We start from the raw sequence: 18648 nt of genomic DNA on the forward strand, positions 1-18648 counted from the left end.
GAAAGGCCATGAACCACCACCACCAGAATTGAGAAAGAGTTCTCCCTCTGTCAATTGTCAATCAATCTCGGTCTCAATCTTGGGATGAGATGCAATCGGCAGAAACTGGAACATATGATGTTCCACCTGAACATGACAAAGAGCTTCTTTTCTGTGAGGGTGACTGAAAACTGTAACAGGTTTCCCAGAGAGGTTGTGGAGTCTTCTTCTCTGAAGATATTCAAAAGTGGTCTGGAAACAATCCTGAATTATATGTTCTGAGGAAGTCTGCTTGAGCAAGGAGGTTGGACTAGATGACCTCTGGTGGTCCCTTCCAACCTTACCCATTCAACCTTTCTATGATTCCACATGAATGAGAGCACACAGGAAGTAAAACTAGTGCCATGCAGGAATAGCAAACTGGGTCTTCAAGTTATTCTTCCAAGATACGTCACTAGATCATTCTTAACTATGTGCAGGTCACCTCTGTGTGCTTTATATGTTTACAACCTTGAGAAATACCTAAAAAATACAGCAGTAAGAACATTCTGAGAATTAATCCATAATGCAAAACATTTTAATGTTTTTGGTTATAAGAAGTTCTAAGTATGTGAAATATGAATTATGTGATATCAATAATGAGTTATCATTATTACTATATTTTCACTTGCAAGTATAATGGGAGTTTAAAAATCAAGGTAACAGACAGACCTACCCCTCAGCTATCGGTCCTTGCTGAAGAATTCACTTTCCACAAAGATAATCTACATAGTGCTTTATACATGTCTGATATGTTATTATACTGAAATATACGGACAACTCTCATGAGTTGGACTTTGCTGATATTTGAGTACATGTCTCATCTCCTTTCAGAGCAATCCTGAAACCCAGAAGATCTGCTTAGGGGAGTCATCTCTCATTGAAGAAGATTACAGAAAAAAAAAGGATCTGAGGGAGTGGGCTGGAGGAGGTGGGGGTGGAGGAGGAGCAACCTACATCTTTAGAGTAAGTATTTCTTCTTTGCATCCTGTCTGAGTAGTGTCCAGCAGAGCAACTAGCTCTCACTGTCAGTCGTGTCATATGATAACCAGTTCTTTAAAGAAAGATGATGAAAAAGGAGTCTCCCTCTCCTGTCTCTATCTCTCCCCTCACCTTCTGTCTCTGTTTTTTGTCTTTTTAATTATTTATCTCTTTCCATATCCTTGATCATATTTGTCACTGTCACTAAGCTAGTTGAACTGATTTCTCAGTTCTTAACAGCTCAGATCTGGGAATTACACCGGGATCCCACTTTAATACAGGCAGCAGTCCTAAAACAAATGAATCCTAAAATCTTGGTGTTCAGTTAAACAGCTACTTTTGTATACAGGAACATGATGTAAAACATTTTCGTAATGATTCTGTGAAGCAATCAGTAGCATTGCCCTGGCCTTGGTCCACTCTTCTTTGGGATTCTTTCATGCTCTTTGATGAGTTTATGTGAGTTCACCTATCAAAGGGATGTGAAGTTTTTCTGATGTTTGATGGGGGGTTTTCCAGCAGAAGGATGGGATTTTCGAACCTTTGCTCATCGCAGCAGGAGGAGGAGGAAAAGCCTACCTGAAGGCTCAAGACAGCTCCCTGGATGATGTACCCCTGGAGCAATTTGAGAACAGCACTGCAGTACCTGGAGTCAGCGGAAGGACTGGGGCATCAGGTGAGATGCTAAAACCACACAAGGTCTGAATTAAGTGGCTGAATACACACATTGTCCTGTGGGCATGAAGTGAAGGGCTTCTCTTTTGATCTTCTGGAATTTTTCTGTGGCAGTAGTTATTACAAATATACTGAGTAGTCTGTAAGGGATGTTTTTTATATGGTGTGTCATCAGATAAAAGAGAATTCATAAGAAAGGTGATGAGTGCTCCAGTAGAGGCTGTTCCATAGGAGGACTCTTCTCTTCTATGAACTGACCCAGTGACAATGATGTTTGAGAGATGAAACCCATTCCTTCACACTGTAACAATGGCCTTTGAAGAGAAGACTTTTTCCCTGTTACTCCCCTGAAACCCTATCTCGTGGTTTAGGAATGGTACTTCCCAATTTAGTGCTCTCACTGAGACTCGAAACCACATGCCACTTACTCCCTGCAGTGGGATGGAGAGAATTGGAGGCACAAAAGGTGAAAATCACAGCTTGAGATAAGAACAAATTACTAGACATAGCAATGAGATAAGAAATTAAACAGTAACAACAACAATATTAATAACAAAGTGTACAAGATAGGCAAATGATTCACATGTGATTGCTCGGAACCAGTTTTACCTGACCGCTCCCTCCAGCTCAGAACTGGCGCTACCCCACTACTGTCTCCACCACGCTTACTCGACTTATTCCCCCCCCTCCACCCACTCTCCCACCCGCCGGCAATGATATGAGGTGGTATAGAATTACTTTTGGGTCCTAGACATGCCCCCTACCGGCTATTGCAAAAATTAACCCTGTCCTGGCTGAAATCAGGATACCCTAACAACAAGAATTATATTATGGGAATTATACCAGAAATGGAAGCTTATTTATAATCTTGTGTTGGCTGTGCCTAGAATCTATACCTAAGATAAATTCAGTGGTTGTCCATCTCCTGCTGCAATAGCCTCACAGAGGGGACACTAGAATGAGATGAAGAAATCCAGTTTCTTTTTATTTCTGTGGGAAACTCAGCATCTCACACGGCTGAAAGCCCTAACCAGTTATCCTGAAGGGAAGTGATGGGCTCCTTATTTCTTTAATGCCACTAGAAATGGGTGCTAAGGTGTTGGCTTAGGCAGCACTTACTGTAGGTTGTGCATTAGATTTCCACTTGGTTATTACCCACGGCAGCAAGGAGCTTGTCTGTATATTCTCTTAAACTTAAAGAAAATGTTATCTTGAATAGATACTTAAGGAATTAATACGGGCTAATCTCTATCTTTCTACAGAGTTCCTCTGCATGTGCTTCCCTTACCTATTCTTGTTTTATTTTCTCACTGTCTGAAGGTGGAGGTGGTGGCTGGCAAGATGACAGTCTTCTTCCTCAGGCTGGGAAGTCCCTTCTGGAAGGTGGAGAGGGAGGTCAAGCTTGTCCCCAAGCACTAGACAAGCTCCAGTGGGCCACCTCTGGTGGTTTTGGTGGGGGAGGAGGAGCCTGTACTTCTGGAGGAGGAGGCGGAGGGTACAGAGGTAGGTCTGCTGGAGGAATTAGTCATGATATCTAATTTTGTACCCTTCAGAGCACCTGCAGTTAAGGGCTAGCACTCACTGCAGAGGGACACTGCTGCAGAAGGTGACTCACAGATACTTCAAGCTGAACAGTATGAAACCCACCCTACTCTCCAGTATCTCCCTATACCTGGGGAAATCAAGGTTATAGAAGTATTCCTATGTGATTTAGTATTTGGAAGGTGTGGTGAATCACCCCTTCATCCATTTCCAAGTTATCCATGTTCCATTTCTTTCTTTCTGTTCAAAACAAATACATTTTTACCTTGCTGAACTGAGAAACCTAAATTAGATAAAGTCACTTCATTAACCTTGGTACTGGCTGGGTCAAGTGAGTGTTTATCCATCAATGGTATTATACATACTAATATTACTGGAAGATTGCAGAGTGACCCCAGGTGATAAGTGCCAGGAATGAATGCAACACTTCGAGACATCACATTTTTTGCAGCATGCGGTACTGATCAGCTAGCCATACTCTTCTCTCCCCAGGAGGGCATGCCTCTGATAAGGATGATATCACAGCTGGTGGGCAGGATGGCATCTCTTTTGTGAACCCCATTGGAGAGATCTTCTTGCATCCCTTGGCAGGTACAATATACTTCTTATTCCTCTTATTTCTTTCCTCCTTTTCCTTTCTTCCTCTCTATTTCCTCTTTCCTGCTACTTCTCCTGTCTTTGCTTTTTGTTAATTTCATTAAAACTTATTTCATTCTGCAGGTAAGATCTTTAGCTGTGGTCATTTCTTTAAATATTTCCATAGTGCTCTGGGACCATTTTTCTCCTCAATCTCTAAACCAGGAGAGACCCAGTCATCAGGTTCAACCGTACATCCTCAGTCCCCGACTTTTCCAGGTCAATTAACTTCAAGGCACCTCTGTTTGCTTAAGGAACCCAGTATCTTCTTCTCTACTGGCCCCTATCAGACTTCTGACATATCCACACTGTGTTGGACTATCAGATCTGCTGCAGAGAAGGAGAGAAGTTTTAGATACCTGCTGGGTTTTGTTGGGTTTTTTTGCCTTACTGGAACAAGAGAGGAAAAACTGAACTAAGCACACCTGTTGTGTCTGATTCCTTGTTCAGCCATGGAGAGTCACGGTGAGGTGGAGGTTCAGATCTATCTTAACTGCAGCCACTGCCACTCAGACAACTGTAAGCGGGACCCTGACACCAACATGCCAGTCTGCCAGTGTGAGATGGGGGCTGTGCTAGCCAATGACAATGTCACCTGCACTGGTAAGTTGTGAAATATTAGCTTCATTGGATAACATCTGTATTCTTTATATCGCCTCTCCTTCTGGCTTTTTGGATGTTCAGTTCCCAAAGTTACAGCTATTGGCTCCAATGGACATGGTGTTGTGAGAAATGTCAGTCAAGTGCATGACTGAAAATTCCTTATGACCTCTCCTTACATGCTGAGCTGGATCTCTGTCACCATCTCCAGGTTGGTAGGTTTGGATTAAGTAGAATGTAAAATATTTGTAAAGAGACATGGTGTAAATTTCCTAAATGGGCTTAGTGTATCAGCTATTTAAGTGTAAATACCCGTCCGGGATAACATACCACCTATCGCTGAGTTTTTTCAGCCACAGATTGCCTCCTTCCACAGCAGTTTCCCACTGTGCCTGTCAGCTGATGCCTTGTACTCACTGTTATTTTCTGACATAGTCTCTTGGAGCTCCAAAGCATCAAGACTGTAGAGAGTTTCAACTTGTGAACAGTGATGTTACTCATTTATAGAAAACTGAAGAATGGATAAGAAATGTATTTTATCAGTTAGTTTTCTACCTTCACAATAATTTTAAAACTATTTAGGTTTATTTTCAACCTCCAGCGTTGTAGAGGGATTTGCTGTAATTTTTATAGGATGGTCTGGCCATGACCTCTGTATTGTTTTCTGAAATGCAAGCAATCTTCAGAGGGATGCATTACAGCAGCTCTGGTTGCTTTCTGATTAATGCATTAATTTTTTTTTATTATTATTTTTTCTAGTGCCCCAGGGTCCTATCCCAGAGGGACACCTGTCTCTTCCCCTCCTCCTGGCTGTGGTGTCTGTGATTGTGGTGCTTGGAATGATCCTCACTTGTGGCAGCCTATCTATCAGTAAGAAACACTTCCCTTCTTATCATCCTTTGACTTGCTTTTCCCAGTTAAATTAGATAAAAGGAAACTAACTACTCAACCACATGCCACTGCTTTTAATGCTTGGAGCCAAAATGTTGTCATCCCCAAGTGGATCAGAGGACAGGGAAAAAGAAGCGATAGAAAACATCACCCCCTGCAGTTAGGCACAAGCATAGTCCCAAGAGGTAAGGACTGCTCTTCCCTGGTGTTTGCCACAGAAAAAATAAAGAGCTTGGAAAGCCTTCTTAGCAGCTGTTTCTTTAGCAGGCAGTGCTATACAGGATGAAATCACAATCTGCAATTAAACATATCATTCATTCAGGGAGATGGTTTGATTTTTGGGACTCAATGTCAGCAAGACATCTTATGGAGCACTCTTTCCTCAGCCAAAGTACAAAGAAGCATAGGAAACCTAAGTTGCTCCCAGGTGCCTACAGGAATGACTGTTTCCATATCCAGTATTAAATCACTACAAAGCATGAAGAAGAGAGTGATACTGACAAGCTAAAGATGCTTCTTGAGCATTTATAATTATGGGGTTTGTTTCTTTCTGTTCTGTATGGCCAGCATTATCTTTTCTGTCCAGGGATTGATCTTGTTTATGCATTTTTATTTGTCTCCTCACCTGCAGTTTATTACCTTAAGAAGCAGCAGCTGGATGGAGCCAGAGCACGACTGCAGAGCCCAGAATATAAACTGAGCAAAATCCGTACATCTGCCATCATGACGGATTACAACCCCAACTACTGCTTCGCAGGGAAGGCTGCCACTCTAAGCGAGCTGAAGGAGATCCCACGGAAGAACATCTCTCTGCTTCGGTAAGAAAACAAGGGCCACCTGTCTGACAAACTGCAAAACACTTAGTCCAAGTCAGCCAAAATACAATAGATATCATACTTGTTATGTTCTCTATGATATTTTGATTCCATGAAGTTCTCAAGCAGAAGTATAAAATCATGAGTCTCCTGTTCCATGTTCCCATGCACAGCATATAGTATTTCACCTTTGTGTTTTTATATGATGTCCTGGATAGCACTTGCCTTCTGGGCGTAACTCCCTTCCAAATCTATAGCACTGTTTCTTTTTCACCATTTTCCTACCACAAGGAAATTTCCTGTCACAAGGAAATACATGCTAGGTTGCCCTTCAACTCCATACCATCCAGATGATACTGATCAAAGTTATAAACTTTGGAAGGAAAAAATTGATTACTCTTATCTGCTGTCCTACACCCTCTCCTGAAGATATCAGTCTGCAACCACCTTATTCTGTCGTTCTCCATTTTCCTCTTATTTTGCTATTGCCATACTTGGTGATAGGGCCTAGGATTGAGCAGGCTGCTTTATTTGTTCAGAACCATCAAGGATCCAACTGCACTGTTTTAGTGACAGAAAATACTGATAAGTTATTTTCAGAATCTTTGAGAGGAAAACAAATCTCTGTTGTTGATTTCATGTCTTACAGCAGATTCTATTCCTCGTCTTGGACTGGATGAAGAGAAGAGCTTGGCCAACGTTGGATCTAAGGGTATATAATATCTGTTCTCTCTCTTCTTTTCTTACAGGGCACTAGGACATGGTGCATTTGGTGAGGTTTATGAGGGAACTGTGGTAGGCATTGGAGGGGATCCCAACCCTCTTCAAGTTGCTATCAAGGTCAGTACCCCCAAATTTCTTATACAGCAGTAATGACCCATAAGAGCCATATTATCTTATTCCAGTTGGAGATTCACGTTCATCACATGCATAAGGACATATGTATAGGTGTAATGCAGATTTCCACGCTTTGCTGTATCCAGGAATTATCAACTTTAATTTTTAAGTTGTATGGCACTAGAACCAGCTAGCAAGTAAAGCCATCTGTCTTTTTGCTATATGCCTAATGGTTGTAAGATGTGATCTAAGTACAAAGAGAATCTAAAAAGGGCAATCTGTTTTTTAAGCTCCATTCCTGTTGCTCAGTAGATGTAGAATCAGTGCCCTCAGATTAGAAGTTGAGTGAATTAGTCACCTAGAGACTGCATATTATGATTAGTTAAAATAAAACAATTAATTTTCTATTAGCATTAATAAATACACCTCAATATATCAACACGGAACTGTCAGTTCATCCTAGCAGTAAATCTGCCACAATGACTTTTCTGCCACAATGATTTATAGATGTGAGTAGCCAAGAAAGAAAGAAACTTAAAGGGAACAAAAATAGTAACAAATAGATATTTTGGGACATTGAGGACTAGAAAGGGATTTCTAAATATTGCACAAAGAAAAGAGAGCACTGGAAAATATTAGTATGAATCATTTATATGACAGCAAACAGTAAACATTTACAGTAATGCCTATATATTATTGCTTCTGCATTTCAGTGGGTTTGAGTGCTTTCTCCTAAGTTTTTCACATGATGTTATCCTATTTAAAAATTTGTGGGTTTTCTCAGTTACTTTCCTTTACACTGAGAGTAGTGTTTTTCTGCTCTATGTGAAACTTTCTAGTAGTCCCTTGTTATTGCATAGTGTTAAATATGCGGTTGTGAATATATACTGTGATACTATCCTAATTTCCACGTTATTAATGACAAGAGATAACAGGCTGTTTTTCTGTGAAATTACTGAGATTTCTTCAGGATTTGTCAGTTACTCAGTCCTGAAGTTAAGGATGCTCATAACCTGCTTTTGTTATTTTATAAACCTGTGACTCAGAGAACCAAATCTACTTCAATGAATTCAGCTCAAAAATGTAGCCTTCATTAATAAAAAGAAGTCCTACTGTTATTCATCCCATCTTTCAAAACCCTCTTAAAAAAAAAAAAAAGTGAAAGGATTGTGCATTATGGCATTTTGTTATGAACTTCCCTGTGCCACTGTATGAATGTGGATGAAACCCCAGGACACTAGCAAGCAGTTGGAACTGACCAACTCAGTTTCACCATCCAGACTGGAGGAAGCACCAGAACACAGTGGCAAACAGAAGAAGATGTCAACAGTTTGGAAAATCTTGGCAGCAATGGCACTTGTTATCCATATATTGTTTGTGGGTTTTCCACCAATTTAATACATGATCTGCACTGTTCTGTGTAAATCAATCACTTATTTCAGACAGCAAAATGCAGCCCTGCCTCCTGTAGCCCACACTACTGATGACAAGAGCTGTTCCCATGCCAGACACACCACGCTGAGCATCCCACCTCTCTGCATGCAGTGTGGCCATGGGCACTACACACAGCTGTGGCCAAACTACCCTCTAAGGTTAAAACAGTGGGCACAGTAGCATGTGCTGCTTCTACTGCTGCCTGTGCACTCAGTTCATCTGTGTCAGCGGAAGATGCTGTCCAAATCTGCTGGCAGGAGAGAAAGCTAAAAGGGCACGTGACACGAATATTTAAATCATGTGGTTGTATGTGTCATTTGACACGCAAGCATGTGCTGCAATGTGCACATAAAGAAAAGGGAGAATTAATTAGCACCCGTAATTTAAAAGAGCTTTATAGATCTGTAATTCCCCACCTAATGTCTTTCTTGATGTGTACCTGAAGCTATTTTTACTTCAGAAGTGTGTATAGAGCTAAATTCACACAAAAAAATCTTGAAGTAGGTCACTAGTTTCCTATTCCAACTTTAACTGCCAAATGGGTCAAATGCACTTCAATAAACCCGGCAGTGAAAAGATGAGCCCCTCCTCGTAGGTTCCTGAAGTGATTCATATTACATGCTTATTCTTCTCTTTTTTTTTCCTTTTTTTCTTTGGCGGTCATCTAAATATTCTCAATTCTTTGGTCGGATGGCCCTCGTTATCTTTACCTCTCAACAGACCCTGCCAGAAGTCTGCTCTGAGCAGGATGAAATGGATTTCCTGATGGAAGCATTGATTATCAGGTATAGTTTAAGGTTTTTCTACTGATGGTGGGCAGGGGGAAAAAGAGTAATGCAGGTCATCATAGAATCATTTATCCACTTGCTTTGTTCAGAAATTAAATCCAGTCTTATTTTTCACCAGATGGCATTTTAGTAGCATACAAGTTACTGGTTTCAGCTGCTTGTTTATCTCAAACAAGATAACTCAGGTTCTTTTGTTGCCCATCTCTTGTGGTTTAATGCCAGCAGGCAGCTTGGCCCCACACAGCAGTGGGATGGAGAAGAGAATCAGAAGGGGAAAAAAAGCTCATTGCTGAGATAAAAACAGTTTAATACATAAAGCAAAATCTGTGTGTGCAAGGCAAGCAATTTTAAAGTCATTCAGTACTTCCCATGGGCAGGCAGGTGTTCAGGCATCTCCAGGAAAATGGGGCTCCATCATGTGTAAAAACTACTTGGGAAGAAAAATGCCAAACTTCGAATGACCCTTCCCCTCCTTCCTCCTTCTTTCCCCAGCTTTCATTGCTGAGAATGTTGCCATATGGTGTGGGATATCCCTTTGGTCACTTGGGGCCAGCTGTAATGGTTGTGTCCCCTCACAACTTCTTGTTCCCCTCCAGTCTTTTCACTGAGGGGGAGGGAGGTGTGTGTGTGAAAAACCTTAACGCTGTGTAAGTACTGGTCAGCAGTAGCTAAAATACCAATGTGTTATCAACACTGTTTTGATCACAAATCCAAAATAGCACATGAGCTACTGTGAAGAAAAGTAACTCTATCTCACCCAAAAAACATTACAACAATTTAACAAAATTTCTGTTGGTTGGTCTTGCTCAGAGGAGTAAGAAGGCACAACATTTTTTACAAATATGTTCTGCATTTGAAATATTTCTCTTTTCAAAGAATCCTATTACCGTCTTTATAAATATAATTCATGTCCCAAAGCCCTTGCTAAGCAAATTTTCAATGATGAATTGGAAAGCAATAGGAAAAATAAAGATTAGAGCCACCTGTGCAGTCACTGAGATGTTCACCCTCTGCAAGACCAGTACCAGTACTGACTGTGTGCCAGGGAGTTACGTTTTTTAGGCTGAGGTGCTAAGGCTTAAGCTATATTATCTCTTGCAAATAAAGTTAAGAGTTTTTATAGGAGCAGATTTGGCAGCTGAAGGAGAAACTGTGAAAAGCTTTTCCCATTGTGGTTTTCAGTCAGTAGCTAAGTGTATGAGCAACTTTTTTGCTGTTCCTATCTGCAGAACTGTTTGCCATAAGAAAGCACTTTTTGCAGTGAAGGCTTTTACCCTTTCTTTACAGAAAAATAGCTGAGTGATATATTCTGAAACCTCTGCAGGGATAAGGTAGTGAATATGGCTCTGTCTGTGTAGCTTGCACAGGTGGAACAAGGTCCTTCTCTCAGTGCACCCACTTTTCTTAGATGTGTTCTGGCTTTTGATACTTTCGCAAGCTTAACAGAACCTTTTATAAGGTCCCATCTGCATGACCTTCTGACAGTGAACTGTAAGATCTATAAAACCTGCCTGGAAAAGATAATAGACAGCCATTCCTACTACCACCTGTACTTTAAGTATTCCAGTTTTGGAATTTACATTAACACAAATACATAACTTAAAACAACAGTATAGTCAAGAGTGGCTTTAAAATAGTAGTATAGTCAGGGTTCATTGTAAGTCATCGGAATTTATACATTTTGAATTTGTGCAACATGAAGTTCCTCTTGTCATTGTCTGGCCCAGCTCATATCTAGATGCTTGTTTTCTAGCATTAAAGCATGAATCTCATGATATAGTGCCACTTCCTACAGTCTGCAAGAACTTTGGCAGCTGAACAGGAAGTAACATTGATGTATGTTTTTTTAAAGAGCAATTTTAATCAATTACACGGTGCCTTGATTCACTTAGTAGCACACAACTCTTTCTCTTCCCCAGTTTCCTTTCTATTTTTAGTTCCTGTATTATCCAGGTAATCATTATCTAAGGGAAGATGTTGCTGTCTAATAACTGAATCTTATTGAGCTTTTTGACAACCTCAGCTTTCTTTTGTAAAGAGCAGAAAGCCATCACATAAGCAGCTGCTGCAGTAGATATGAACTCAGTCCTTCTTTGGCAGACTAAATAGAGAACTGAGTCCACCAAGCTAGATGGCACTATATTTAAAATAACCAGTGCTGAATTAAAATCTCTATCAGTCAAGACTTTTTTCACAAATGTCAATAAAGTTTGTGTGCTTAACTTTCCTATCCCTCTGATGTCACTCTCCTCTTTCAGTCAGTGAGTCCATTAAACTCTATCTTCACAGACAGAAGGCTCTGCTTTGCTTTTAGCTATTCTTACCTTCTGTTTAAGGCTTTCTATGGGCAAAACCAGGCACAGCCCTGGTCTTGGGACTGTCATAACCAGAGAGGTATTTTGATATGGCTGAAGTTCGCTTGGTAACTTGTACCATACCAGGATTTGCTTCAATACTGGCTGTCAAAGATCAAGGCACAGTGAGAGTGTGATGGATGATGACCAGGTATTAATGCTATCTTTCTCTTCCATGTTGCTCTGCCGTTGGCTTTCAGTAAGTTCAATCACCAGAACATCGTGCAATGCATTGGTGTCAGCCTACAGACGCTGCCTCGCTTCATCCTGCTTGAGCTCATGGCTGGAGGAGATATGAAGAGCTTTCTTCGGCAGAATAGACCCAGGATGGTGAGATAACTTCCCTGCTAGGCTTCTGGTTCACTTTAGTATGACTTGTTTTATGTTTTTATGAGTTGGATAAAGGCACTGAAGTCAAGCTAGGCTGTGTGTGTGTCCCAGCTCCGACAGATTTCTGGATACCTACGTCTGTTTGCTTGAAGTAAGAAGGTGTCAGTGAGACAAAATGAAAGCAAGGCCAGAACTGCAGGCTATAAGTAACTGAGGAGGAAAGAGTAAAATCCTGTCCTGCCATTCCAGAGTGCTCTGTCAACTGGTCTACAAATTAAGGGGCTTGCTTTCTTCAATGTCTGCCTGTTTTCTGTGCACTGTGATGGTACATGAGGAACTGAAGTTATAACACTATACGTAATAATGGGAATTCATAGCACTAGGTCCTCAGCAGGTGTGCATCAGCATCCTATGGAGATGAACAAATTTATACTAGTTGAAGAGCTGAGCCTAATTTATTTGATATATCTCTGATTTCTGATCATCTGTGTAAAAATTTCTCCCCACCCTTCCTCAGAGCAATAAAGAAGTTCCTAGAAAAACAGAGAAAATTTCCCTATGGATAAATAAATGATGGGGTGAAAATAAGCAGGGCTCCTGGAGAAACATTTGTTTATTATTCTTAGCTAGGGAAGTGCAGATGGTGAAGGGTTAGTACCAGTCCTGGAGTCCTGTGGTAAAGCACCCCTTTTTTGCATACTGCTCCTGAGGGTAATTGCTGTTCTGCAAGAACAGATATGTTGATGAATGCTGACTGTTGGTGCAGAGATGTGTGCTCGAGCATCTTTGCTCTCTCTCTGAGTTCCTGTGCTAATTTCTGTTGATAGTTTATTGACTCACTCTTTATAAGTGAGTGGATTTTTTTCTCTTCCATCTTACCTTTTGAACCTGTTTGTCTTTTGATTTACCCTTTACTAGGCTATACAGGCCAGGCCATATATCTCTCAACAGCTTGCACTCATGTGCCGTGCTCAAGAGAGGGGAAATTTTCTGAAAGTCTTAACTAAGAGTTTACTCATTTTCTAACACTCTGCTTTTATCTGCTTATGTTCCTCTTTGCTCAACTCATTTAATCCTTCCACCATCCTGAATGTATGTTTCTCTCTTCCCCTTCTTCTGACCCTCTCTGTTTATCCCCTGGCTGAACTATATTCTTCTGCTCCACTATTCTGCCCTTACTATTTTTTGTGTGTCTTTTTCCAGAATCGGCCATCCATGCTAACAATGCAGGACCTGCTGAACATAGCTAGGGATATTGCCTGCGGCTGTAAATATCTGGAAGAGAATCATTTCATCCACAGGTGAGGAGAAACAGTCCCCTTGGATGTATCTCAAGGTGCATGAGACTCATACAGATTTAATTTGCAGTGGATTAGACAGGACTAATCTCCAGGGGGGAGAAAGATATTTCCCCTACCAACACAGGCTTGTGCCTAGATGTCCAGGAGGGCCTCACTGGTTTTTGTTAGGACTTAGGTTCTCCACCGTTCTTTGCACTGCTGGGGAGAAAGGAACCTTCCGTTCAAAGTGAGCAGCTTTAAGTTAATTTTCAGGTGCCTGCAACGTAAAGACATTCGAGATGAGCCCTGTAGTCCACTAGATGGTAGTGTCACTCTGTGTTGGCTGTTTGATCTCCCTAACTTGACTTAAATGCTTTCCCTATCCCACCAGGACAGAACAACCCATCACGTTTGAGGCAATGACTAGGGAAGAGTAGAACAGGGATAATAGGAGATAAAAACACAGCTCAGGCTTCCTTCCCAGCTCAGTGGCTGACCTGCTGTGTGGTCTTGGGAAGCCCATATTTGTCTGTTCACACTTTTTATTCCCTCTTTTGTAGAGCAAAAACCTGTTGATATGGCAGGCTCCAAATAAGAATAAAATATTATAGAAGAGGTAAAAGTTATTTTAGGTATCCTTAACTCCCAGCTGGACACTGGACTCCTTTGCTTCAGACTATGAACTGTTTCAGCTCATAATGTTCCCAGGCATAGCATACAACTGAATTCCTTACTATGAACTGCATGCTGAGTTCAGTCCTTATATGTAAAGCAGAGGAGAGACCTGCACAAGAGGGTCACAGAGGCTTTAACTAAACTGACATACAGTCTACAGATCTGTGAGTCGAGAACTGATTCACCCACATGCACAAACACGTGTATATATGCATGACATTGCACATAGCAAAGAGACAGAAATAGGCTAGAGTGGGTAGAGACTGGAGAAACTTAGGGAAACAACTGGCAAGCAGCAATCAGAGCAAAAGGCCATGAGGTTGAGGTATGGTAATATGTTATGGCTTCATTATTAGATCACATGAAACAGTTTTCAGGCTACTTTACATTGGAACAATAAAGTAGTTCATGTGAAAAAGTGTTAGAGTTTTCTGTTACTAAAAAAGAGCAGTAAGAATGTGCAACAAGTTTTGGGTCTTGGATCTCTTAATAATTACAAGAGAGGATCAGTATTTTAATTGGAAACTTCTGAGTTAATGGCTATGGCATTATTTTTTAAAAATTCTTACAGTAATAGTAATATCCTTTTAACAGCATCATATCACTTTAAAAAAAAAAAAAAACATTTGGGTCAGTTTCTGAGCTATTAGACCTCTAACATAAGCAACCTGGGAATGGATTAATTTTGTTTTGCCAACAGTTCAGGAAATCAGTATAGAAGGAATTTCATTCAGTTTCTGTATTAGTATTTTTAGTGGTGTCAGTATTCCTTAGAGTGGGTTGGGAAGTGAAGGATATCATTATAGATATCAGGTATCCTAGGGGTGAAAAGTAATGTAGTAGGGTTGCAGAGAGATCACTAAAGACAAGTATTGTCATCTAGGAGTCACAGCTGATAATGGAAGAGAAAATTGAGCCTGACTTCCAAATCCTGAAGGATTTTTCAAGGCTGGCAATGGGAAGAAACATATGAGTTGTTCAAGGAGCTCATTTTTCTTGGCAGTCAACAGGACCCCCATAGTGCTATGATTTTTAATTAGTTTTTTTTCAGAATGCATATTTAAAATGAACACAAATCCTTCAGCTGTGGCCAGGAAGGCATCACTGCCATTTCTCTCAAGCTAAACCTGCACTCATCAAGTAGCTGCTCCCATATGGAGTTTTGCTTGATTTCATGGGAGATATCTTCCCTCTTCTAAAACACTCATGCTGTTTTCTGCCTTAGTGAAAGAAGATGGGAGTAAGGAGTGTTTGGAAAACACTGGGTAGAAAATATAATGCAAATGCAGTTTAAGAATTGTGGTTAATAAAAATTATAATGTAGCTGGAATTATTTCTTTTTTTTAACAAGGCTCTTCTCATTTGTGTAAAGATGACTCAACTGAGACTTGCAGGACAAGGTCTAATGTTCTTTCTTTATTCCTTTAGCTGCTTAAGAGTTTTGAATAAGATTTTTTTTTTTTTAAGAGATATAGCTGCAAGGAATTGCCTTTTGACCTGTACTGGAGCAGGACGAATAGCCAAAATTGGTGACTTCGGGATGGCCAGGGATATTTACAGGTAAGTGGAAGGCAATTTGAGTCCTGTGAGTATCTCTGTAACTTGTATCATTTTGACCAATTTGAACTGTTTCCTGGTAAAGCAGTGGAACCATCCATTATATGTCTGACTTTGATGACCAGTTAACTAACTGGTGTTAACAGGCTGTAAATTACCACATCCATGCTTACAAGCCGATCCACTTCAACTGCGGCCCCAGGAAAATGCAAACATATGTGGACACTAAACCAAGCATAGACAAATTTATTAGCTAGTTGATCATAAATAATCTTAAATTAAAATACCGCACAACAACCATAATTCTCAGTTTATTACGTCAAGAAGACTTGCTGCATCAACACCCTGCCAAGTCTGATGTCTTCAGCTGTGCACCTAAACATCCTCAGTTTCCATCTCAGTTGCAAAGAGGATATAAAATACTGCTCCAATGCACTATTTGTGTTGATGACCTTTTTCCTCTTTCTCGCTTGGCCCCCATTGCCGTAGGCACTCCCCAGCTGAGTTACTGTGGTGATAAGATCTTTTATATATCGAAGCCCTTTCATGCTGTGTGACATTCTCTACATTTTATATTCCCCAGAGCAAGTTACTACCGCAAGGGAGGAAGAGCTATGCTTCCTGTAAAGTGGATGCCACCAGAAGCTTTTCTAGAGGGTATTTTCACCTCCAAGACTGATACCTGGTAATAAATGTCTTTTAATCACTTCTGCTACTCACTGATCAGCATCAAGAAAGGTACTGCTCAAGAAAATAATTGTCTGCTCAGCAGGAACCTTAAAAAAATGTCAGAATTTCCTAGAAAAATATGAGAAGTCTTCCCACTGCATTCAGTAGAAGCATGGCTAAAGAATTAAAAAGAATTAAGAAGTCTAATGTAAATGAAGGTAACAAAAACTTCCCGTGCATAAATGTAGAGTATCATATGAAGCCAATCAAGAAGTGAGAAGTGAAAGCAGATTAGATTCTCTAAAAGTCTCAGTTAAAAATCCAGAGAAATACCATCAGACATTTTCCTCAGGCCTCAGTATTTGCCGCTCAGTTTCCTTCAGTGACAAGGCCTGCTTAAATACCTCTTAAGTGACTCTCTGTACTACCCAGTATTACTCTTTTGTATATTCATGCACACTGCTGGATAATGGAAGCTTTCCAGTTGCTTAAGAATGCCTCTTTCTCTGTACAGTAGATTCTTCAATATACTGTACTGAGACATTCCCTTAAATGCCACACTGACCCAGTTTCCTGAAGTTAGTGATGCCGGAAGACACAGGATTGCTTATCAGTGCCTAACTGTGCGCAGCCAGTACTAAGTATTTTGAAGGAAAGTGCCACAGTTCCTGTAATAGGCTATTATAAGTAACATGCATGTACTGGAAGTTACTTTGACCTTTGCAGCAAATAGTGACTCTTGAAATTCTGACCCTGCTGAAGTTCTGGCAGAATCCTCTTGACTTCCCTGTTTCTGGTCATACAGAATTTCCAGTGGCAGTGCCTATCTAACCTGTAAAAATGTAAAAAAGGAGAACAACCTAATCAGAACAAAAAAAAAATGCTGCTGCCTTTCAGTTTCATTGGATGTCTTTTACTTGATTTTATTCTTGAGTATCTTGTTCCCAAACACTCATTCAATTGTCAAGGAAATTTTCCTGTCCGACCATCGAGGAGCCATGCTGGCAGTCACAGTCACACCACCTAAGCTCCAAAAAGGCCCCTTGGCAGCTACACACACCACACTCACACAGTTAGACCAGGTTTCCTCACCAACTCAGCCCCAGGTTTCCCATAGCAGAGTCTCAGACGTCTGGATCCCTAAAATAATTTAATTATGGTGCAAAACCAAAATAACAGCTCCAGCTGCTGCCTCCAAAGAGGGACCTCAAACAAAGGAAAGCCTGGGATTTTATACCCTCACAGTCTTGGAGCTTGAGCAAAGGTTTTGATTGGGGTTTTTTTTGTAAAAGTTGACTCATAATCACAGTAATTGCACATTACTGTGGTTGGACTGCACCTTTGAAAGGTTGTTGCTGTGGTGTTACCTACATAGCTTCATGCTAGGTTTGTGGAGCACCAATGAAACCTAATCAGTATTGTTGGTTGGTTTCTGACACAGGTCCTTTGGTGTGCTGCTTTGGGAGATTTTCTCTCTAGGCTACATGCCCTACCCATGCAAAACCAACCAGGAAGTGCTGGAATTTGTCACCAGTGGAGGAAGAATGGATCCGCCAAAAAACTGTCCAGGACCAGTGTAAGTATTTCCTTACTCTCACAAGCCAAGGTGTAGCAGGTATCACACATGTAGACAAAGACACCTCTAGTCAGGGAATGGTGAGTGCCCTCTGTGTCAGGTGGGTATTACTAAACATCTCTTGAGCTACTGCCTCTTATATACAGCTAAGAGCACTATAGGATTTGCTTTAAGTAGTAGTTCCCTAATGAGACAAGATCCAGGGATGACATATCCACTTTTGTTCTTCTTTGGGCCATGTACCAAGTGCCATTCCTTGCACCCGTGATCCCTTCATACTGAGACACTTTTTTTGTAATTATCTTTCTTGATCAATACTTTTTTCTTTTTTTTTTCTTTTTTTTTTTTTCTTTTTTTTTTTACTTACTTTAAGGTACCGGATCATGACACAGTGCTGGCAGCACAGCCCAGAGTATCGACCAAACTTCTCTACCATCCTGGAAAGAATCAAATATTGCACACAGGTATTGCTCTTTGGAATCTAGGAGGATGATAATCCATGGAATGCCACCTATCCAAAGACATTAGCTCATTAGCTCTAGTCCCTAAAACAAGTGAAGAGTCCTGAAAGACTGATAGAATTACTTTCCCAGTTGTGGTGGTGCTGTTGGCTCAACTGCTCTTTTCCAGTATCCATCCTCACTCTCTCATCTTCAGCCCAGCCAAAATGAAAATATACTGTTCCTGTGCAAGTGGATGCCATTAGCTCTCAGCTTGTTCAGTAGCAAAATGTCCTTCATTTCATGATGAGGTACTTAGAATCTTTTTCAAGGTCCATATTTTGACCTTGCCTAATGTTGCTCAAAAGCCATAGCTGAATAGTTATGGAGTGGAGAGGGGGAATGAAATGGCATGCTGAGTTCACCATTTAGTAGCATTTATAGCTACAGGTCTGGATCCAACTTCTCAAAGGAGAAATTTTATACTAGTGACCCGCAGATTAGCCACTGATTTCAATAAAGCACAGCCTCTGCTCAAAGGAAACATATA

The 18648-nt window shown here is 40.7% G+C and overlaps 1 protein-coding gene across 1 annotated transcript in view; it reads left to right on the forward strand.

The window, feature by feature from the left end:
* LTK (leukocyte receptor tyrosine kinase) overlaps nt 1-18648 on the forward strand; it is a 63757-nt gene that overhangs the window by 38470 nt on the left and 6639 nt on the right. The window contains exons 14-28 of the mRNA XM_039388995.1: nt 853-984; nt 1519-1675; nt 2995-3177; nt 3709-3807; nt 4303-4455; nt 5212-5322; nt 5975-6161; nt 6908-6998; nt 9150-9214; nt 11772-11901; nt 13105-13202; nt 15324-15416; nt 15997-16098; nt 17524-17658; nt 18032-18122. Of these exons, the coding sequence (XP_039244929.1) occupies nt 853-984; nt 1519-1675; nt 2995-3177; nt 3709-3807; nt 4303-4455; nt 5212-5322; nt 5975-6161; nt 6908-6998; nt 9150-9214; nt 11772-11901; nt 13105-13202; nt 15324-15416; nt 15997-16098; nt 17524-17658; nt 18032-18122 (1827 nt within the window). The remainder of the gene's footprint in view (nt 1-852; nt 985-1518; nt 1676-2994; nt 3178-3708; nt 3808-4302; nt 4456-5211; nt 5323-5974; nt 6162-6907; nt 6999-9149; nt 9215-11771; nt 11902-13104; nt 13203-15323; nt 15417-15996; nt 16099-17523; nt 17659-18031; nt 18123-18648) is intronic.

The sequence above is a fragment of the Pipra filicauda genome, unplaced genomic scaffold (assembly GCF_003945595.2).
Source record: "Pipra filicauda isolate LSUMZ 115617 unplaced genomic scaffold, ASM394559v2 scaffold6_size6359152_pilon, whole genome shotgun sequence".
Classification (NCBI taxonomy): domain Eukaryota; kingdom Metazoa; phylum Chordata; class Aves; order Passeriformes; family Pipridae; genus Pipra; species Pipra filicauda.